Source organism: Neopsephotus bourkii, unplaced genomic scaffold (genome assembly GCF_033783945.1).
Source record: "Neopsephotus bourkii isolate Nb327-2 ecotype Australia unplaced genomic scaffold, CSIRO-AGI_Nbou_v1 NB_384, whole genome shotgun sequence".
Taxonomy (NCBI): Eukaryota; Metazoa; Chordata; class Aves; order Psittaciformes; family Psittacidae; genus Neopsephotus; species Neopsephotus bourkii.
In genome coordinates this window covers 1509847-1531774 of record NW_026900889.1, presented here as the reverse complement: position 1 = coordinate 1531774, position 21928 = coordinate 1509847, and the positions used below count along the sequence as shown (strand labels likewise).

At 47.8% G+C, this 21928-nt stretch overlaps 2 protein-coding genes across 3 annotated transcripts; one reads left to right on the top strand and one right to left on the bottom strand.

The window, feature by feature from the left end:
* Positions 1-152: 152 nt before the first annotated feature.
* On the top strand, positions 153-8890 carry TBL3 (transducin beta like 3). Its single transcript, XM_061349191.1, has 22 exons — positions 153-260; positions 384-435; positions 520-612; positions 851-898; positions 1167-1308; positions 1829-1913; positions 2362-2529; positions 2809-2884; positions 3309-3405; positions 3808-4004; positions 4140-4281; positions 4718-4776; positions 5253-5356; positions 5469-5619; positions 5758-5988; positions 6264-6334; positions 6732-6888; positions 7299-7357; positions 7827-7930; positions 8160-8231; positions 8377-8535; positions 8663-8890. The coding sequence occupies exons 1-22, from the start codon at positions 220-222 to the stop codon at positions 8773-8775; spliced, it is 2421 nt and encodes an 806-aa protein (XP_061205175.1). The 5' UTR covers positions 153-219; the 3' UTR covers positions 8776-8890.
* A 722-nt stretch (positions 8891-9612) lies between these two features.
* Positions 9613-20093, bottom strand: NOXO1 (NADPH oxidase organizer 1). 2 transcript variants are annotated; one of them, XM_061349215.1, is made up of 8 exons: positions 19864-20093; positions 12496-12576; positions 12308-12383; positions 11908-12088; positions 11454-11656; positions 11097-11210; positions 10874-10991; positions 9613-10640 (listed from the first exon to the last, which is right to left on the bottom strand). In XM_061349215.1, the coding sequence occupies exons 2-8, from the start codon at positions 12568-12570 to the stop codon at positions 9974-9976; spliced, it is 1434 nt and encodes a 477-aa protein (XP_061205199.1). In that variant the 5' UTR covers positions 12571-12576; positions 19864-20093; the 3' UTR covers positions 9613-9973. The 2 variants fall into 2 exon arrangements, with proteins under 2 accessions (XP_061205199.1, XP_061205198.1); XM_061349214.1 differs by lacking the exon at positions 19864-20093 and adding an exon at positions 13053-13160.
* Positions 20094-21928: the final 1835 nt, after the last annotated feature.

The following is a 21928-nucleotide window of genomic DNA, read 5'->3' as shown; positions in this document are numbered from 1 at the left end:
TTCCTGCGGGCAGAGCAGGGATGCTCTGCTAGGCTGTTCTGCCCCGCCGTTCATGCGGTACCGGCTGCTCACGCCCGTTATCCTGGGGGCTGCCAGGTGCCACAGCAGCCATGGCGCCCGTGGTGTCTCCTCCGCTACGTCACTCATATGCGCCGGAAGCGGTGCCCTTCACCCGTAGCAACCGGGAGCGCCGGAAGCGGCCCGCATGCGGTGTTGGACATGGAGGAGGAGGCCGCCAGCACCCTGCGCTTCAAGAGCAAGTGAGGAGGGATCGGGGCGTCTGGGGCCGGGGATACTGGAGCCGCCGGGGCTGGACGTGTGTGCTGGGGCCAAGTGGTTTGGGTTTAACCGCGTTCCTGCGCGGGTCTCTCTGTGTCTTGCAGCTACGCCGTATCAAGGAAGATCGAGCCTTTCTACAAGGGAGGGAGAGTCCAGGTAATGCCCGACGCGAGGCGGGTTTGGGGACTCCCCTTTCCCCTGGCTCTGTGCCATTCCCGCTTCCCGTTCCCTTTCCTGCAGGTGAACCGAGATGGGAAGTTCATGTTCTGCCCCTGCGGGAACAAGCTCAATATCATCGAGGTGGAAACGGGAGCTCTGCAGAGCCTCCAGCAGGTGAGGGGTGGTCCAGGCTCCGTGGCTGGTGGTGAAATCCCTGAGGGCTCTCAGAGGCTCCTGGGGTGTTTCACTGCTGTTGATCTAAAGCAGGGGGGAGGATGAGGAAGCTCTAAACACAGGCAGATGCTACTTGTGTTGTCATAAGTGCAGCTGGGAGCTGCTGTGCATAGAGAAGGGACCTTTGAGAGCCTCCATGATTTCTTTAACCATGGGGTTTTACCTTTTGTTTTCATAGGATGAGGAGGAGGACATCACTGCGTTTGTTGTTAGTCCTGACGATGAGGTATGCATTTGCTTTGTGGGTTTCTTTGCTGTTCTGTCAGGTCTCCTGGTAAAGCCAGTGAAAGCTGAAGGCTGCCTTGCATGTGCTTCCAGAGATCTCTATGGAGGTGTTTCCATCTGTCTCCCCTCTGGGTTTGAGTCAGAGGAACACCGAGAGACTGAGCTGTAATGAGTATCGCATCAATGGGCATTTCTATGCTTTGTACTGACAGAAATTGAACTCAAATTAGGGGTTCATTTTGCTTTTCTTCCCCTTGCTGTTGTGTTAGATCCTTGTGACCGGGAGCCGGGCGCTGCTGCTCAAGCAGTGGAACTGGCGAGAGAACCAGTGTGTCCGCACGTGGAAGGCCGTGCACGTAGCGCCCGTGGCTGCCATGGCCTTTGACTCTACCTCAACGCTGCTGGCCACAGGTATGGGCCCACCTCCTGCTCACATCAGGGGAGGGATATCGAGTGGCCCTTCAGCTTCTGAATAATTCAGCTGAGCTGGACACAGCCCGAGGTAGTGATCTCCTGAGGTCAGGCAGGGTCAAAGGAGGTTTTACTTGGATAGCAATGATGGCTTGGCAGACAGCAAGAAATCCTTTCAATGTTCTATCTAAAGTATATAGAATAAAATGCTCTTAAATATCAGGCATCTATGAGGCAGTGCAGCATCGTTATCCTGGTGTAGAACAGGGACTCCTGGAGGTGGAGGAGATCAGGCATTACTTGTGACTTCATTGTACTCAGGTCTGACTCTGAGCTGTCAGGTTTTGTCCACCTCTCTGAATGTATAAGATGCTCCCTGGGCTCCTCTTGCTGTGGGTGGTTCTTACTGGATTCATTTTTCCTTCTGCTGCCGTTGCAGTCCATGAAACTTTACAGTGGCTGATATGTTGGACCTCCTCTCTCCTTCATAATTCATTCTTATGTGCCCTTCTTTTCCCAGGTGGCTGTGACAGCACTATTAAGATCTGGGATATGATCAAACAGTACTGCACACACAACCTAAAAGGATCTTCAGGAGTTGTACAGTAAGGACAAGTCATATTTGTCCAGCACTGGCATTAGTGTAGTGCTTGGATGCTGGGATTGATGTGGAATGTCTTGAGTTAATGGAATATAAAGGCCCGTTTGATGCAGGTTCTGGGGTCTTCTGCTTCCTGACTTGTGAGATGTGTAGAGAAGGAGCAGGGCTATGACTGACCTTAGCCCAGAGAGAAAAGGGTTTGGCCAAGGAATTTGTTGGGATGTAAATGGAGTATCTGTGCTTGCTAATGGATGTACATTAAGAACATGAAAAGACTGTCAAAGATAGTTGTAAATGGGTGGCAGAGGAATGAAGTCCTACAAAAAAGTTGATCAAAAGTACATTGATGTCAATCAATCTATCAATCCCTTTGTGTAGAATGCATGTTTATTTGTTAGGCTAACGCTATTCAAGTACATCTGTCCCATTCAAGTGCCCCTCCTTCTGTCTAGCCTTGTGGAGTTCCACCCTGATACATCCCGTCTGCAACTCTTCTCCTCCTCAATGGACTACAAAATCCGCATCTGGGACCTGAATTCCAGCAAGTGTGTTGCTGTGTTGGATGGACACTTCAGTGCTGTCACCTCACTGGCGTTTGCAGATGGAAACACGCTCCTTAGGTAAAAGTCTGTAGGGTTTTAGCCTGTCTCTCCCCTTCACCTGCCAGAGACCGGGGATTTCTTTAGGGTCTGGGAAGGTTTTGAGAAGCAAACTACAAGTATTCAGTGTCTGCTTGAGGGGTGTTTCTGGCAGTATCCTGTGCTGCCATATGGAGGGCTGGTGCTTGGGCCTCTGCAGAGAGGTGCTGAACCCCCCCAGTTCCAAGCTGGCACTCAGAGTTTGAGTTCTCAGTCTCAGTTGAATGGATTTAGCACCAAAACTGCTCTTTTACCTTCCAGTTCTGGCCGGGATAAAATCTGCATCGTGTGGGACCTGGAAACCAGAGAGAACAAACACACTGTCCCTGTCTATGAGGTGAAGTTGCATTTCACTTATTCCTCTAAGAACCTTTGCAGTTTCTAGCTCAGCCCTACAGCACCTCTCCCTCTTTAGCTTCCTCTGTATGGTGAAAGCAGGTTTCTCCCCATTATGCTTCCCAGAGGCCTTAAAACTCTGTGTCTAAAGCTCTTTATTTTCTTCTCTTTTCTCGGTGTGGGCAGTTGAGGAAATACATGCCACTGCTGCCTCCACTGCCCCAGTGCTAGAGGAGGGAAGGACACTCATGTCAAACCTTCCTTCTCTCGCTGTATTCACTGCTTATCTTCAGTAGCTGTGCAGTCTGGGGAGCAGTGTGGATGCTGTGTGTGTGTCAGCACTAGCAGGCTGTTCACAGCTCTGGTTGCTGAAGTGGGAGCCCAGTCCCTTGTGCTCAGCTGGTGCTTGGCCAATTCATTTGCAGAGCGTGGAAGCTGCTGTCTTGTTACCAGAAAAGGGAGATTTCTCTCAGCTGGGTGTGAAGAAGCAAGGGTTGCACTTTGTCACAGCTGGCAGCAAAGGTGAGTGTCCTGGTGTGTCACTGCTGGCTCTGGAGGCTGAGGAAGGGTGGTACTTGCAACACTGCATTGACAGTATACCTGGGATGGGTGTCCTTTGGGTGGCAGAATCCTTGGGCTGAATTCCTGAGGGCTGGAGAGCAGAGGTTTCTCCTGAATCCAACAGCAGTAAATGAGCAGGATTGATCAGGCATGCCTGGAGCTTTATCTATGTGTGCTTTCAAACTGCAATGAAGTTTGGTTTGGACAGAAGAAAATCTTTGTGTCTCTTTGCCACTGTGGCTGGATCTCTTCATAGCCTTAAAGCTCAGCAATTTCCAGTAGGCAAGGCCAGAGTTTGTTTTATATTCTTTGGACAATCACTGTCTAAAACAACAGGTAATTTATATCCTTATTTTTTATCAGGTATCCTGAAAGTTTGGGAAGTGGCCACAGCTGCTTGTGTGTATTCCCAGCCTGTGCCCTTTGAGCTGAAGGAGGAGGCCAGCGAGCGCAGTGTCACCCAGTGCATGCTGGTGCCTGAGAGAAATGAGATTGTCACAGTGTCTGTGGAGCACAACATTGTTTTCTATGATGCTCAAACTCTTCAGCTCAGGAAGCAGGTAATAACCCTTAGCCTCCCTTTTCCTTTATCCATACTTTGGGATCAGCTCTGCTTCTGGGGAAAGCATGATGCCATTCAGTACTTCTCTAACCAGCTTTTCGCTGTTCAACTGTTTCTGTTCTGCCATCCTTAGCTTGCAGGTTACAACGATGAGGTTCTGGATGTGAAGTTCCTTGGGCCTGCTGATTCTCACATTGTGGTGGCTACCAATAGCCCTCAGCTGAAGGTGTTTGAACTGGCAACGTCACACTGCCAAATCCTCTATGGCCACACAGGTCAGTGGTCAGCTCTGAAGTGGATGGGTGAGAGATGGTCAAGTATAGCTTGATCTGTCACAACCCATGTGTGGAGGCTGGAGTGCTTGAGTTTTCTGGAACAGCATCACCAGAGGTTTTGGAGTTGTGTGGAGGAAGGATCTGTTTTGCTGTCCTGGGTTTCCAAACATCAGGTTTTCTGGGTCTGTCTGTTCAGTCCCTTTCACTGGCAGTAAGATTACTTTAAATCAGAGCTTAAGATGCAGGTATGAGTGGAGTTTTGTGGCTGCAAGTCATGGGCTTGCACCAACACCATAAGCAGCTAGTCACCATGTAGTGCGTGTGGACACGTGTCCCAACCCTGTTCCCAGCCATGAAGTGGTGGACTCATCACTTCCCCATTCATTCCAGTTTCAGTATTAACTTTGCATCTAACTGGGTTTTTTCCTCTGTTTAGAAACAATTCTTGCTCTGGATGTCTTCAGAAAAGGCCTGATGTTCGTCAGCTGTGCTAAGGTGTGTTCTTCATTAAACCCTTCATTCCTAGTGATTTTTATGGGCAGAGTCGTATTCCTTCTTGGTGCTCCATAAAGAGCAGGATTCCTGTCTGCTACATCTCTCCAAAAGAAAGTTCTTCCATTATCCCTTTTTAACATCCCTAGGGAAACATGATTGTATTTTATCAGCCTGAAAGGAGATGTGTCATTCTCTGATCATTTTGGCTTTGCATTACAGTTCAGAGGTAGCATTAGTGTGATACTGATGGGGAGCTGTGTGTATAAACTCTTGGAAACTTGGGGCCAAGTGCTCAGATACACCCAGAAATAAGCCTCCATGCTGGCATCCCAGACTGCAGCACACTGTTTGGCTATGTCTGCCCTCACCTGCTCTGATAGATGCAGGCAAAGGTTCAAGCTCATGGATGTGGTGACTGCATTGGGAACCGATCACTGTCCAAAAAGCACAGTGGGTTCTGTTCTCTCCCATTCCAGGACAAAAGCATTCGAGTCTGGAGGATGAACAAAGATGGAAGGGTGATCTGTGTTGCCCAAGGACTGGGTCATGCTCATGGGGTTGGTGCTGTCGCTTGCTCGAGGTAATACAGATCAGGCAAGGGTTTCCCTTTCCAAGCATGAGGCACAGGAGGAGAAGGCCTTTGTTCTGTGTAGGTAAAGTTTCTTTACACCTGACGTGTTTATTCCTTTCAGACTGAAAGAAAGGTTCATAGTAACCAGCAGCCAGGACTGCACAATCAAGATCTGGAATATCCCAGAGTCCCTCACTTCCAAAGCAAAAGCAGCCTTGATCTCCTGCCCAGAAACCCTTCATGCGAAAGTGACTGAGAGGGGTCATAACAAGGTAATGCTCCACCTGATCTTAGAACATGCTTTTAGTACTTACATCTTCCCCTCCTGTGTTGCACTCTGCATTTATTACCTTTCCAACAGCTAGAGCAAAGGCTTAGACTGCTTTGTACCCTCTGTGTGCCTTCCCTAGGACATAAACAGCGTGACAGTGTCTCCAAATGACAAGCTGATTGCCACAGGCTCGCAGGACCGGCTGGCCAAGCTCTGGTCCTGCTCCGACTGCTCTTTGCTGGGTGTCTTCACTGGCCATAAGCGTGGGATCTGGTGTGTGCAGTTCTCCCCAGTGGATCAGGTCTTGGCCACCTCTTCAGCAGATGGGACCCTGAAGCTTTGGGGTATTCGGGACTTCAGTTGTCTGAAGGTAATGAGAATCACACTGCCCCTTGCTCTAGGCAACCCGTGTGTGTTAGAGGGCTTGATTAAAGCTGCTTCAAGATAGAATGTGCTGGTTAACGCAGCTGAAATGTAGCAACAAGCTAACTGTCCAGATCTGGTCTTTTTCCCCTGGGTCTGTGAGGATAGAGGCTGCTTTTTGGAACTTATTTGGGCTTTAGGAGTAAATATTACCCTTTTGGAAGAGGTCTCTCTCAAAGCCTGGCAACAGCTCCAGCACTTCTGAGCTTTCTCTGTTTTCAGACCTTTGAAGGTCATGATGCCTCTGTACTGAAGATCATCTTTGTCAGCCGAGGAACACAGCTACTCAGCAGGTAAGTGCCTGCACCAGGAGTCTGGAGAAGATGCTAAAACTAATCAGAAGGAGAAACCTCTTTGCTGGTATCGGCAGCAGGAGGGAAGAGTCTTATGTATGTAATGGATTTAGTTTTGGAATGACTGATAGGAAGATGCCATGTTTATGCCAACCTTTCTCCAGGGGCTGAATTATCTCCTGCAGCTACACAGTAGATTCTGGTGAGCTGCTGGCTTGGTGACACACACTACAGTTAGTGCATGAGAGCTGAGGGTGCATCTCATCCTTGATATTTATGGTTAATTCTGTTGGAAGGCATTGGAATGGCACGGATTTATTGGGTATTTGAGGTGGGGCAGAGCCAGAATGGATCTATCCAATGATTCTTTTTGTTGTGTCTCTTTCCCTTCCAAAAGTGGTTCTGATGGTCTCCTAAAACTCTGGACAATTAAAACGAATGAGTGTGTGAAAACATTAGATGGTCATGAAAATAAAATCTGGGGTCTTCACTCCAACAAGCAAGATGATATGGTGGTGACAGGATCCACTGACTCCTGCATCACGCTGTGGAAGGTACAGTACAGAGTGTTCCTGTGTTTCCTCTGGGATTAGTGATCAGAATGCAGTTGGAGAGCTCAGGATTCCAGTGACTCATTCCTCACTGTGCCACCATGGCCATGTGCTCTTTTCTGCACTTAGAAATGGGGTCAGTTAGGCCCATCTGTTGGTTTTGGGGTGTTTTTTTTTGACATAGTATATTTCCCCAGTTGATGTTGTAAAAGGAGCAGCAGATGGGCCCCAGCAGCCTGCCCCAGTGCTGCTACTCTAAAGGTGCTTTGGAGGGGGGGTGCTGGATTTAACACTGAAGTTACATGACTTGGGGATATTGCTGCAGAAACTGTTCTCCCAATCACTTGGTGGCTAAATCAAAATTCATCTGTGTTAAAGCAAGATTTGACGAAGTTGTATCCTGGTTTTAATAGGATGTCACTGAAATTGAAGAGAAAGAAGCTCAAGCTAAAGAGGAGGAACAGATTATTAAGTAAGTTGATCCTGTGCAATGATGAGGTGTGAAGGACAAACTGTCCAGTGAATCTGTCTACACCTAGAGCCATCCAGCTCCCTCTGATCCAGACATTACATCACGGAGCTATTCCGAGGCTGGCAAGGCACAGTAGTCTCTTCTATTTTGTAGCTCCTCCAAAGCCTTGCTGTGATACTGTCAGCTTGACAATTGATTAATCTCAAGTATATGCACTTCTAAGACAAGCGAAGTCAAAACCTGCTTTCACTTTCTCCTGCTTCAGCCAGCACTGAGTAGCTCAGGGAGCCCTTGACTGTGCCAGGGTGATGATGTGCACAGTGAGAGCACTGAGGCATTCACTGGCAGCACCATTGACTTCTGGTGTTAAAGCTCAGCACACTTACTGCCAAATCTGCTGGTTTCTGTATAAACAGTTTTGTTACCAGCCAAATATTTACCTCCCTCTTGATCCTGATTTGCTTTCCAGAGAACAAGAGCTTTCTAACTTGCTTCATGAGAAGAGATATCTCAAAGCTTTAGGGTTGGCAATCTCTCTGGATCGGCCACACACGGTGTTGATGGTCATCAAAGGTGAGTCCACGTTATGCTCTGAAGGCCCTTCTCTGCCCTCTCTGCCTTCCAGAACATCTCTTCTAGTAGACAACTACTAATTGTCTGAAAGCCTCAGCTTTCCCTTTCTCCTGTGACTCCTCTTTTCCTAAGTGGGATCACCACAGATAAGAAAGGGTCTTCCTGCTCCCAGTCCATGGGTGCAGGGGCTGGTCTCTTGCACAGGAAGCTTCATTTCTCTTTCCTACAGACATCCTCAAGGAAACTGATGGGAGAAAGCACTTGGAAGAGAACATTGTTCGGCTCCGAAAGGATCAGAAAGGTTTGTTGAAACCTGGTTTAAATGCTAAAACCTTTAGGTTGTCCTTGTTGACAGCTCAAGAAAGGGTTCTGGGTGTATCTGTTCTGCCCTGAGCTCATCAGCCACAATGCAACTGGCAGTGTGTGCAGATTTCCTTCCTCCCTAGAGGCTGTGTTAGCATTCCTGGTGACATGGAATACCAACTCTCGGAACTGCCACGAGGCCCAGGCTGTTGTTGAAACCCTCCTGAAGTATGAAGCACCAGAGACCCTCCTGCAGTACTCTGGCATTAAACCTGCTGTGGAATCCCTGCTGCCCTACACCGGTGAGTTGTGCTGCAGGAGCATTTGAGCCTCAGGACTCCTCCTTGTGTGACCATTCCCTGTTTGCCTTGGTTTAAAGGGAGATATTCCCTATTCTGGTGAGCAAAGGCGGCTTTTCTCTCTCTGCAGAGCGCCATTTCCAGAGGCTGAGCCGATTGCTACAGGCCACCATGTTCATTGACTTCATGTGGCAAAACATGAGGCTGGGTGATACAGCCCATCAGGAAGACGTGACTCTGTGAGCCTGATCCTACCAGTGGCCCTTCCCAGAGGGAAGAGCCTGACCAGATTCCTGCCAGGTATGGCAATTGGACTGCTCCTGTGTTTTATAATAAATTTATAAAGTTTTGATTTCTACCACATGTCCAACATTTCATCCTCCTTGAGCTCAATGAGAGAAAAAGGTCATTTCTTTGCTCAAGCCGTGGTTTCCCTGTGTATCTTCATGCCCATACCCTTAAAGAACACTTAGTTTGGAGGAAAGGCAGAACCTGGCTTTTTACTGGCGATTTAAAGACTTTATGGAATTTGGAGATGCTACTGGCAATGATATATCCAAAGCCCAGTGGGGCAGTGTAAGTATAAAACCCAAGTATCTTCGTAATATCTTCATAGATATTTAACTGCTTTATTTTGGACACAGTGTATAAAAGTTAGCACAACTACCACCTCACAACTTGGTTGAACTGCTTGTTATAAAAGATATTTGGGAGAATAACTAAAATTAATGGTAACAATATCCATAAAAATCTTAAGTTTTCCTGTAACTATTCTATCAGATGAGTTTAGGGTGAGGATTTCACTAACTCACAAACCTCCTTGAAAGGGGAATGTTTTGCTCCTAAAAATGGGTTCTGGCTCCTGCCCCACCTGGGAAGGAAGCTGTGTTACAACCACTTGTTTCTGTGCCTGCATAGATAGCACTGTAGGGGGAATGGTCAGAGGTGAGGGTTCCAGGCAACAGGTACTTCTGTTCACAGCCACTCAGCAGCTCCAGCCAGTTCATGTATTTGAGGGTCAGTTCTGCACTATCAGAGTTGATTTAAACAAACCAAAATTCCCAAACAGACACCAAAATCAAAGAGTTTTATAAAAATGTATAAAATAGGGGTTCAAGTAAATGACATTCACATGGCAGCATCATCCCGCCCCTACCAATAATGGTAGCTTTGGATTTCACCGAGTCCCTTAGTGTCTGGGTTTCACTCCTCTGCTCTCCTGGTGGCTGTAGCATGGGGAATAACGCAGGAATGAGTGTGAATACCTGCCTGAGGGAGAATTAACCGTGTTCAAAGTGACCTCTGACTTACACAGGAGCTGCCTTGACTCCCCTCCAAGTTAAACGACTCAATCCTCCAGTACAGCCACTCCCTAGAGTTCCTTAGGATCTAACAGTGTCCTTGGATAACGATGCTGCTGCTCCAGGGATCCCATGGGGTGTTAGTGATGAGGGGATGCCTGGTCCGGGGCTGGATCCGTGCCTCCCAGAACACATGCTGGAGCTGGGGAGCAGAGCCCGGAGCGCTGCACTGCGCGCTTGGTCACTGTACTGCACCTCTGCAGGATCTCCTGGGGCGAGGGGCGGGCAGGCACCTTGGGGACACAAGTGGCCACGTCTGGGTCGGTGAGGGAGGAGCTGAGATCAGCTGCAGATGACTCCACAAAGCCAGAATCGTTCCTGTCCTTGGGGGTGAGGCGCGGAGACTTGGTGCTGTGCATGGCCAAGGCCTGTCCCAGGGGAGGGCTCCGGGCCTGCTCCACTTCAGGCAGGGATCTTGACAGGTCAGGCTGCCAGCTCAGCCGTCCTTCCTGCTCACTGCTGCTCCCCGAGCTGAGGGATGTGCTGTCTGACTCCAAGTCTGGGGTGGAGCTGGCCCTGGGCAGAGACCTTGATCTGCCTCTCAGAGGGTTCAGGTCCTCTTCACAGGCAAGGGAAGAGCAAGCCTGGACCCTGTGCTCACCCAGAGAGTGTGGAGCCATCAGGGAGGAGCAGAGGTTTGGGGTGGAGATGTTGAGCCCACAGTTCATGATGGTCTGGAGCTTGTGATGGGGGTTCTTGTATGGTTGGAGGCACATGGAGGGCAGGTAGCCAGTACAGTTGTTGTATCTGAGGGGGATGGATGAAAAGCAACACTGGAAAGGGCCCTTCTCCCAGCTCAGACTGAGGGGAGGCAGGTGAGGACTCAGCTCAATACTGAGATGGAGTGTGAGGAAAGGGAAACCATCCCTAGCCAAGGGCAGTCAGCTCAGGGGGGAGCTCCTTGGCACCCTACTTGAGGAGCTCCTACAGCAGGCAAACAGTTCCCTTAAGGAATAAAAGCTTTGGAAAAGCCTCCTTACCGGATAAGCCACCAGCCATCCTCAGATTTCCTGACCACCTCCACCACGACTCCATTGTTCAGTGAGAGCTCATCTGCCTTCTGAGACTCATAGGCCCTCACAACGAAGTACAGGCTGCCTGCAGAGAGAGGGAGAGGTTGGGTTTGCCTTGAGGGGAAAATGCCTCCATCCTTGTGTTCTGAAGGAGGAATGTGGGGTCCCAGCAAGCCAGCAGCAGACCTACCCTCCTTGTCTGAGCAGAAGGCATTATGGATGTCCTTGTGGACATTAATCTCTTCCAGATAGGAGGCTGGGAACCAGGCTATCTGCTTGTCTGCGTTCTCCACTAGCCACCACCCTGCAGCAAACAGCAAAGAAAGGGTTTTAACAACCTGGAGACGACCATAATCCCTGCTCTGCCACAAGAGACAGGACATTGTACAGAGCAGCTCAGTGCCTGGCTGGTGCTTCACTGACACTTGGTTCTTCCCTCCTGTGTAAATCCAGGTGAGCACACCATGTACATACAACCCCCCATGAAACCCTATGAACCCATCTCTACCATCCCTCCCTGCAACTGAAGATTCCCAATCAAACATACCAGTCATGTCCTTGATTAACACTTCAACTATTTCCTTCTTAGTGACTTTGAAGGTCTTGTTCTTTGTGTCTTTGGTTTCAAAGGTTTCGATGCAGCGGTAGCTCTGGGAGGCCTGAGGCCATGTAATGCAGGAGGGCTGCTGCTGCCGCTGCTGTGACTGGGCTTTCTTCTCCCCTCCAATGTCTGATGGCATGATCACAACACTGCAAAATGAAGTTCAATATCTGCTTACTGAAAACTCACACAGGAGGCTGAGTTTAATATTCATTTTGGTCAAACCATCTAACAGCAGACTCAGAAATGCTCAGGCACCAGAAACAACATAAGCATGCATTAGAACACTCGAGATTCCCTGCTCTGCTGCCCTGGTGTGTAACTCTGCTAATGTATCCTCCTCTATCCATATCTTGTAACCTTTCTGTTTCATGAAGACACTACAAGTATGATTCCATACCTATTCTCAGGAAAGGAGGGATCAAGGTCTTGGGTCTGTGCCTTGAAAAACTGAATCACATCTTCACCCTGGGAGATTTTGGCAGCTGTTTTCAGCAGCTCCTGGGAATAAGTTTCCAGCAGTTTCAGGATCTCCAGGCACCTGTCTGGCTTCGCACTCCTCCTCTGCTTTGCATTTGCATCTTTAAAATCAGAAGAGCAAAGTTGGCATAAGGTCACAACAGCTCTGGTCTGTAACAGACCAAAGCAAGCTGCTGTAACCCTAGTTCTAGGTGCCATGAGCAGGAGAAAGCATTTAATCTGCTCCAGAGGAAGGTCAGAGACTGAAGCCTGTGTCATCTGTTACAACTGCCCCCAACAGCTCTGTTGTGTTTGTGGGTCTGTCAGAGATTTGTTCTCACCTTTAAACCTGGGCAGTGTCCTGTCAGATCTCTTGAGCGAGCCACTCTCAATGGGGAATTTTCTCTTCAGCTCTTTCTAAAAGCAAAGAAAAGGAGAGAACAGCGGTGCTTTGCAGCCCTCACACATTGCTGGGTTCCTTCCCCCTCCCCACCATGGGAACCCTATTCTCTGGGAGATATTCACTTACATGGAATCTCTTAAAGTCCTCAAATGTCCGGTAGATGAGAATGTTGGTCTGATCTGACCAAGACACAAACATCATGTAGTTCTGGGAAAAGAAAAAGGAAAAGAAATGCATTTTTATTCAGCTTCAATATCAGGTGTTTTCAAGCAACTACCATTTGCCCCAGGGGCTGTGGTTTAGTGCTGGCTTCAGGCTGCAAGATTGTCACATCCAAAAATGAAATTAAACATTAGACCTACAGCAATATTTCCTTAATTCCAGGGCCCCAAATGGATATTCAACAAACTGTTGTTGAAACCAGAGGAATTTTGTGACAGTGAGAGCAGAAAGAGCGCAGAACCCAAAATCGCAGTTTTCTTGTGATGCTAAGATACTATGATTGAAAAACAAGTCCAAGAGCCCCCTGTCCTACATCACAAAGCTGTAATCCCAACACTGCAGGGAAATGAGCAAACATAACCATGTAAGAGCAGCTCAGAAAGGCCTCTGGTGTCCCAGCCTGTAAATAATATGTAAGGAGTAAAATAAATAAATCAAAAGAAACCCCAATATTCAAGTACCTTCTGCTTTCTGCATTGCATCAAGCCGACAGCCTTCACATCCACTGGGTACCTGATGCAGCTCATCCTCCTCAGCCTCTCCTCCCTCCCAAGGGCAACTAGAGGCAGAGCAGAGATGTGGCTCCAGATACTACTCCAGTGCTTAAATACCCTAGAGCAGGAGGCTGGAACAGGAGGGAGGGCACAGGTGTTCCCGCTTCCTCCTCCACCCACTAACTTGGTAGAAATTCCATAGTTTGGCAAACTACTGCGTGCCTTTTACCTGCTCTGAACGTGCAGGTACTCCCAGTGCAGATGCAGGGTCAGAGTTCAGAAGGCTGGGAGAGAAGCATCTTACCTTATCTTATTATATCACACCCTTACCAGAAACCTGCCCGGAAGCAAGCCTGGCCCTGTGCCTGCTCCCTTTATCATCCCTGGGTGGCAGGAGGTCACTGGGGTAGCAATACCTGCTGTGCAGTGAAGTGCATTTCCAGGGATGCATGTGTTGTGTTTATGCCTATATTGCCATGTATGTTACATATGGCAATATTTACATATAACATACATATTTATAATACATACAACAAGTTGTTACATGCAGCAGCACTCCCAGCAGCCCCAAAGCCCAGTTCACACCACGGCTTGTTGTAAAGCACAAATCAGGCACAACTTGATTAAAGATCTCATTTCTTTACTGCTTTGTCCCATCTGCTAAAACACTTTAAGTGGATTTCTGGTAGCTTTGCATACTCCTAGAACTTAGTGGAAGATGCTGATGCCAATGTTGCTGAGCAAAGGATGAACAAACACATCCCCAGGGCACCACTGGAAAAGTCCCAAAGCTGCTTACCCAATACACGATGGAGACTCGACTCCAAGTGCTATGCACTCTATCCTGCATCAAGGATCCCTGTACACACCCAGGGTGACCTCCAGCTCATCCCATGGACCAGCTCCTACTGCCCAGAGGCATTGCAGCAGGCCCCATAATTGCAGCCCTGAAAGCCTGTCCTTTCACTGCACATGCCTTTAGCGTGCTTCAGGTTATGACTTGGCTGATGGGCAGCGTGTGATCAAACCGCTTTCTCCGTCCCCCCCTCCTCCTCTTCTTTGATGAAGCCCGAATTGAATCATTATCATTATTGGAACCCAAATTGAGAGCCCTGCCTTCCATTTTCCAGTTATACCTGGTGTCCCAAATCCCTCAGCCGCAGCTGCAGATGATCCTTCATCTACCAACCCCCCCCCCCCCCCCAGAATCTGACTAGGAAGGGAAACAAGATTCCTTTTGGATAGCCAGAAAAAATGGTGAGCAGGGCCTTGGTTTGTGTTTCGTGAGCACAGGAAGTTACTCCTGCACAGCAGCGTGGCAGTTTCTAGGGCCAGAGGAAGTGGTTTTATTGCAGTTCAATCTATTGCTGCTGGATATCTGCCTTCTGTTGGGAAATGAAAGTTACACAGAGTGCACTGCAGTTCTGTGGACACATGTTATGGGAAAACCCCTTTGATGCATCTCCAGGGCAGTTCCTGGCCCATGCACTGGACAGGAGCTGCCCTGCAGAGAGGTGATGCAGAGCAGGTTACTGCCCTCAGCTGTCCTGGAATGGGACCCTCCATCCCTCTGTTCACAAAGGGTTCAGCAAAAATACATGCATTTACTAGAGCAGCTTGCCCCAAGCCCCATCTAACCTGGCCTTGAACACTGCCAGGGATGGGGCAGCCACAGCTTCTCTGGGCACCCTGTGCCAGTGCCTCAGCACCCTCACAGGGAAGAATTTGTGCCTAAGAGCTCATCTCAATCTCCCCTCTGGCAGGTTAAAGCCATTCCAAGACTGTAAAGGTTTAAATGTATCTACCCTGAATGGGAAAAGCCAAAGATAAGTAAGACCTTAGAGGAGCTGCAATCTTGATGCACCAGACAGCACATTGCTCCACATAGGCAGGTACTGCAGGTGTCAGTCAAAACAAGAAGGGAAGGAAACTGCCTTGGGTTTGGCAATTCCTGGTTCCAAAGGCTTTGATGTATTTCACCATTCTCAGTGAACTCAAGGAGGGGGGTGTCAAAACCATATAATTAAATGTTGCATCAGGAAGGTGAAAGTACACGGGGTTTGTAAGTCACAGAATCATGGAATGGTTTGGGTTGGAAGGGACCTTAAAGCTCATCCAGTTCCAACCCCCTGCCACAGGCAGTGACACCTTCCACTAGAGCAGGTTGCTCAAATCACTTGAGGCTTAAGAGCTGGCATGCAGGTGGGGGAGCTGATTTTCTGGGGGAGATTGGCTAGTGACAGGAACCTTGTATAAAGCAAAGCATGAGCAAAACTGCTCAGAACTCAATAATTAGTTACAAAGAGAGCACAATCCAGAAGTGGAGGTTGCTGCCATGGAGGGAGAGTGGCCAGGCACTACTCAAACATAGCAACACTTTGGTGTCAACCTGGAGTGTTTGGTTCATGCTCTGCAGTTACAGCAGTATTGTTGCCTTGTTGTTGTCAAGTTTCATGTCATGAAACTGCTCAAGAGACTCATCTAAGAATCACATCATCTCGATTTAGTGACATTAACTGCAGAAGCATAGGAAGGGCTGTGCCAGGTTGCTTCTGCATCAGCACAAGTGCTCCTCCACAGCATCACTGCAAAGCCCTGAGAGCTCAGCAGCATCGATACTGGGAGCGATGTAGAACTGATTAGAAGCCATTAATTCCACTACATTTGAGCACACTTAGCAAAACCCCGATCCTTTTCCTGACACTGTCACGTTTACTCAGTGTCTTCTACTACTTCCATGTCATCCTGTCATCCTGTCATAAACGGGTACCTCATGTGTAATTATTAACCACAGGGGAGGAATGGTCTGCCTGGAAAAAGTAAGAGCAAGTATTGCTGGGCACTGCTGTTTCATTGCTAGCATTTATTTACACAGGTTTTGAGGAGAGCAGTTACTTCTTTCATTAATCATTTCACAAGGTACAAAAGAGATCATAAATTAACAAGTCATATATAGGATTGGACTGTCCATCTTTGACAAGTTTTCCTCCATAATAAAACTGTTGTTTTGCAGCCTGCTGTAAAACCAAAGAAAAAAGAAGTGGAGAAGAAAGCCACACATGCCTTGCAAAGATGGAGCTCTGCCTCTGGCTATGCCAGAAGCATCACCACTGCCATAAAGAGGTGCTCTGAGTATATGAAATACTGGGTTTGTCACAGAAAGGGACTAAGGTGTAATCATGGGGAGACCCACCAGAGCTCCTGCCCCAAACAGCCCACCCTGAAGGACAGGGCAGGACATCCAGTGGCTTTGGGGAGTCCCTAGCCACCCAGGCTGCCCCCTCTGCTGTCTCAAATACAAGAACAGCTTCCCTCTACTGAGTGTGAAATGGCAAGGGTCTGGTTTTCATGTCATTTCAGTATGGATCAGGAATAACTTAATCCAGTGTGCTTACAACAGCCTCGTAAGTAAAGACAAGTGCCTAGTAAGACAAGTGCCTGGACCAATCCTTTACAGTACCAAATGAGAACCAGAAGTAGAGTTTGAGCGTGCAGATGCTTGGGGCAGCCAAAGGCAGCTCTTCACAGCTTCACCACAGCCATTTTCCAAGTCTGACAAGCCGTGGCCTTGTCACAAATGCCTACACATGAAAAAGGGGAGAAGCCCTGCTATGAACATCCTTTATCACGTACATTAAGTCAGGTCTGGGCTGGTTAGTGACCTGTAGATGGCTGAATATCTGTGGAGCTCTAAATAATTTGTCCTCCTATGCCCAGAACAGGAGGAACTGCTAGAGGTTAGACTCACCAGCGAAAGGCAAAGAGAGAAAAAGTCCTCAAACAACCATTGAGAAACCACAGCTGCAAGAAGGAGATATGGAAATGAGCCACAGGCACAGCCAGGGGGGCCTCGCCTGGAATGATGCCGGTAGGAAAGCTTCATCTTTTCCCACCATCACCTTCAGGATCAAAACTTGCCCTTTGCTGTTCTTGAAGGTCACCTGCGATAACACATGACCTATCAGCACCTTTAATGAAAAGCCCAGCTGCTAAAAGCTGGTTTGAAGAGTACAAAGAGGTTTTAGACTTCAAATAAATAGATAAAGAGCCTCTTATTTAAAAAAATATCAGAATAAAAATCAGAGGCTGGAGTTGACAAAACCATCCTTCAGCTCCTGAACAAAGGAAGCAGTTGAACTTTCACACAGGCTGAGATGAGAGTTTTTGCAATATCTGATCCAGGAGAAGGTATTTCATTTCCTCCTGATTTCAGTAGCTGCTGCAGGCACGAAAGCATTTTTCAGTGGCAGAGAAATCCGATTCATAAATCCCTTGAGCACACACAGCAGCGCTTCTCTGTTTCTGTTCTCCACCAGCTCAGGCTGGTAAGGCAGTGCTTGCTGCAAGGAAGACAAAGGAATTCTGCAGTGCTGCTACCTGAGCTGTGTTAGAAACAGTCCCAGCCAGCAAAGCCTCATTCCCACAAGTCCTTGTTCTGCCTTTTCCACAAGGAAACCCCTTGCCAGCATGTATCAGCACTAATGTGGGCAGCAGGATGGGGGCAGGGATAGCTCCCCTGTACTGGGCACTGGTGAGGGTGCACCTCGAATCCTGTGTTTAGTTCTGGGCTCCTCACTACAGGAGAGACATTGAGGTGCTGGAGCAGGGGCAGAGAAGGGCAGCGGAGCTGGTGCAGGGCCTGGAGCACAAGTGTGATGGGGAACGGCTGAGGGACCTGGGGGGTTCAGTCTGGAGAAGAGAAGGCTCAGGAGGGACATTATTGCTCCCTACAACTGCCGGACAGGAAGATGGAGCCAGGTGGTGGCTTGGCTCTTGTCCTGAGGAACAAGTGATACAACAGGGAATGGTCTCAAGTTGCACCAGGGGAGGTTTAGAGTACATATTAGGAGAACTTTCTTCCATGAAAAGGTTGTCAAGCATTGGAACAGGCTGCCCAGAGCAGTGGTGGAGTCCCCGTCCCTGGAGGTACCTAACAGACATGTAGATGTGTCACTTGGGGACATGTGTTAGTGGTGGCCTTGGCAGTGCTGGGTTAACAGCTGGACTTGATGATCTTAAAGGTCTTTTCCAACCTAAACAATTCTATGAGTCCCACTCCTTTTAATCTGCAATCTCCTGGTGGTCTCATGCTGGGACACCACTGGTTATTGCCCCACACAGGAGACCAGGGCTCAGGACACGGGGGTCCTGCTTCCCCCCAGGGCATTGACAGTGAAACCACAGCATTGCATCGAACCCCCCAAAAGTTGACAGCAGCCATCTGAGAGGGGTGAGAGGAGTGGAGAAAACCTGGAACACCTTTGAGATCCAGCTGCCCAGCCCAGGGAGAAAGCTGCCTTTCACAGGTTTCCTGGCTGCCTGGGGCACACTGGACAAGCTGTTTACCAAGCACTTGTTGCAATAGCTCCCTAGCTCCGTTGTAAAAGTGGCATGTTTTTCTAAGATGATGCAAAGGACAAAAGCATGATTCAAGAAGAAAACTTCCATGAAGGATGAGGATGTAACTTAAGAGTTGCTTCAAGAGAAAGCTTCCTGCAACATTTCCTACAGAAAAAAGTGGTTGATGAGTGTGTTGCGTGGTACGAGGCCACGTATGTGTGTACACGCTGGGCTCCAGCTATGGGATGTGACGGATACAGAAGGCAAGGTTGAGTTTCCGAGGTGTTCCAAGCCCCTGACCTGCACACTCCAACATCCAGGAGGGGAAAATCCCAACATCCCAACAGCACAACCTGTACAGACAACATCAGGTGAAGCAAGCACCAGAGAACATGCACAAACACTGTTTTCACTTGGGCCAAATCTATTCTTACTTCACACTGAATATGGGGAAGTCTGATCAGAGACAAAACCAGAAACAAGACCATTGTATTCCTCCCAGATTAGTCAGAGATTGCTCGTTGTATTCTTACCCCTTCCTCATTCCCCACTGCCCTCAACAAGCACAATATGCAAAGTGTCTTATCTCTCCAGTTCATCTTTATTTTCAGAGCAAAGAAAGATCCTTGTGTTCCTTTCCCCCTTCAGAAAACAGGGAAAAGACAATATTTAATCATCCCTTGTAAGCTTGGTAGGGAGAAGAGTAATGTGGAAAAACTGTTGTTTCATTAATGTTTAATTCCTACCGATTTCACACATTCTTATAGCTATTGTTAGCTGAGAATAATCTTTCTCCACCACCATGGAGATTTACAGCTTGCTTTGTCCCTTGCTTTGACCTACTTCTAGAAAGGAATCACCCCATAATCAGGAAGAGCTGCATTGCTGAGGATTTTGTGCTTTATTTTTCAAGAGCTTAAAAGGAACCCCCCAAATTTTGCTGTTTGTGCTCAGAAAGCATTAACTTAGTCCATGGATGCTTGGAGAGAGTCTGGGATGTTGGAGACCAATTGGAGCATAGCACACATGAGACAACTGACTGTGCCAACCTGCAGGAAATAATCAGGTTTTCTCCCTATCTCTGCCATTGCAAATATATACCCCACTGCTCATTTTAACCAGCAAGAACATCCACACAAAAAAACAGCATAAACAGCAAAATAACATACTGCACCCTCTGGTATAGACCCCAGATTCGAGCAAGTCAGAGGCTTTGTAAATCCTGTGCCAACTCTTAGACTATTTTGAGCACGTTTTAATAGCTCTGGATGGATCTGAACTGAGATCAATATCTCCCCCATTCATTGGCAGTGAAATGTGTCCCTATGGCAGCATGCTCCTTCCTGGAAATTAGGAGATAAATTCACACCTTGGGAAATTCTGCAGGTGATGCATTTCTTGTATACAAGCAAAACTGTTCAATATATGATTCACTCACCTGGAAATACACATTATTTTTTTCTGTTGTAATTTCCTAGATGCCTGTAGTTTCACAAACAGCTGCATGACTAATTCCTGGTGCTGGCTTTGTAACTGGTTGGACTTTAGGGTTTACATCCTTACGTGCAAATACAAGGCAGCTTCCTGTTGGTGTGTTCCACTGGAGAGGGTAACAGTTATATTCAACTGGAACTACCTGCAAAACACAAAAGTATGATAAGAATGCTGAGAGGTATAGGGTAACATTTTCCAAAGAACTTCAAATAATTTAATGAAAACTCAGTGTTTAGGGTCCCAAATGAAGCAAGAGCCTCTGAGAATATTATTCATAGAATACCAGACTGGTTTGGGTTGAAGGGACCTTAAAGCTCATTCAGTTCCAACCCCTGCCACAGGAAGGGATACCTTCCACTCCAAACCCTGTGCAACCTGGCCTTGAACACTGCCAGGGATGGGGCAGCCACAGCTGGGCACCCTGTGCCAGTTGGACACAGTACTCCACCACCCATCCTTGGGGCCTCCATTCGCTGGGGCCACCCCTCCTTCATATCATCTGTCCTTAAGGTCACCCTGTTCAAGAGCTGCATTTAAGCTCAGGCCTTTCTCCTTGCCCAAAGCCCACCCTGAGTATGTCTGTGCCATGCATTTTGCCCAACCTGACTTTCATTCTCAGAGGGCTGGGGGGTGTCCATCCCCAGCTGATGGATGCATATCTGGCCTCAAACAGGGGTCAGCTCCCGTTACCTGCCCATTTCTTCTTCCTTCCCTGTGCACCCCCTGTCAGTTCCCAAGCTCATGTTTAGCAAGCGCCAAAGATAAGAACATCAAACAGCAGCCTTCCTCTGAGAAAGGCAAACACACCCTTTTCATGTTCTCAAGCACAGGTTTTACTAATGTTTCCTGGTAATACCCGTCACTGCCATCCTAGTCAGGGATTAAGCGGCTTTTAGGAAGAGGCACCTATCTGGTAGATTCAGTGAGCTCTGTGCTGTGTTCCTTCCTTTGGGTGGAATTAATTAGGCTCTGTGCTGGGATTCAATTAGAGACAGTAAAGTGAATTTCCTTGCTCTGTTTTGAATCAGAGCATCTCTTCATTTTTGTCTTTGCTTGCTTTGAAACAAGATTATGTTGTTGGTGAGGGTGCATGGGGAAAACTGGGAGCACCTTTTCCTAAAGAGCTGACCAACTCTGAGCAGAAATCCCTCTGTAAGCAACAGCTTATTTCCAGGTTATGAACTTCTTCCTTTTAAAGAAATATAAACCAGGCTTGTATTTTAACTAACTCAACAAATGAAATCACTAACAAGAGAGCAAACAGACTGTTAACAGGCTGCTTTGACTTAGAAGCATCTCCGCAACTATTTCATTGCTGAAGGCTAAGCAGTAAAGCACAGCAGGAAATTCCCCAGGTCCCTCCTCCAAATACCAGCAAACCTTTTTTTTTTTTCCCCTGAATTAAAGGAAAAGAATGATGTGATCAACATCATTTAAACATTTATTGGTGGGGAAGGAAAGCAAACTTAAAGAATATGTTTTTCCCTACTTGATCTTTCCTTGATGTATGAAATGTAGATATACAGTTGTGTAGAACTTCAACAAAACCATTTTCAGTAGTTCCTATTCATGTCTCTTCTCCCTCACTCCCAGATATCAACAAAGAAATGTTCTCATGAAAAAAGAAATGGAGCACTGATAAACAGGAGGCCCAAAGATGGAGATTCCAATCACCAGCTCAGCGCTACACAGACCAGGGAACAGGTCTGTAAAGCAGAGGGTTTGAAATGTTTTTGATGGCAAATCTGTGAAGCATTTCCCTAAAATGATGCATTACCCACTCAACGTTTATCCTACCTTGTGCTAAACACCATCCAAGGGTAACAGCTGAAAATGAGCAGGGTTTTTCCAGCAACTTCCATACAAATTGTGTCTTTGCAGAACTGGCAGCAGCACAACACTTAATGTCAGGCAGAGACTCAAGAGCCTTTCAGATAGGCCTGGAAGGGATAGGATGTGGTGAAGTACAGCTGCTGCTAAGGAGAAATGTCCCAGACCACAACAGCTGA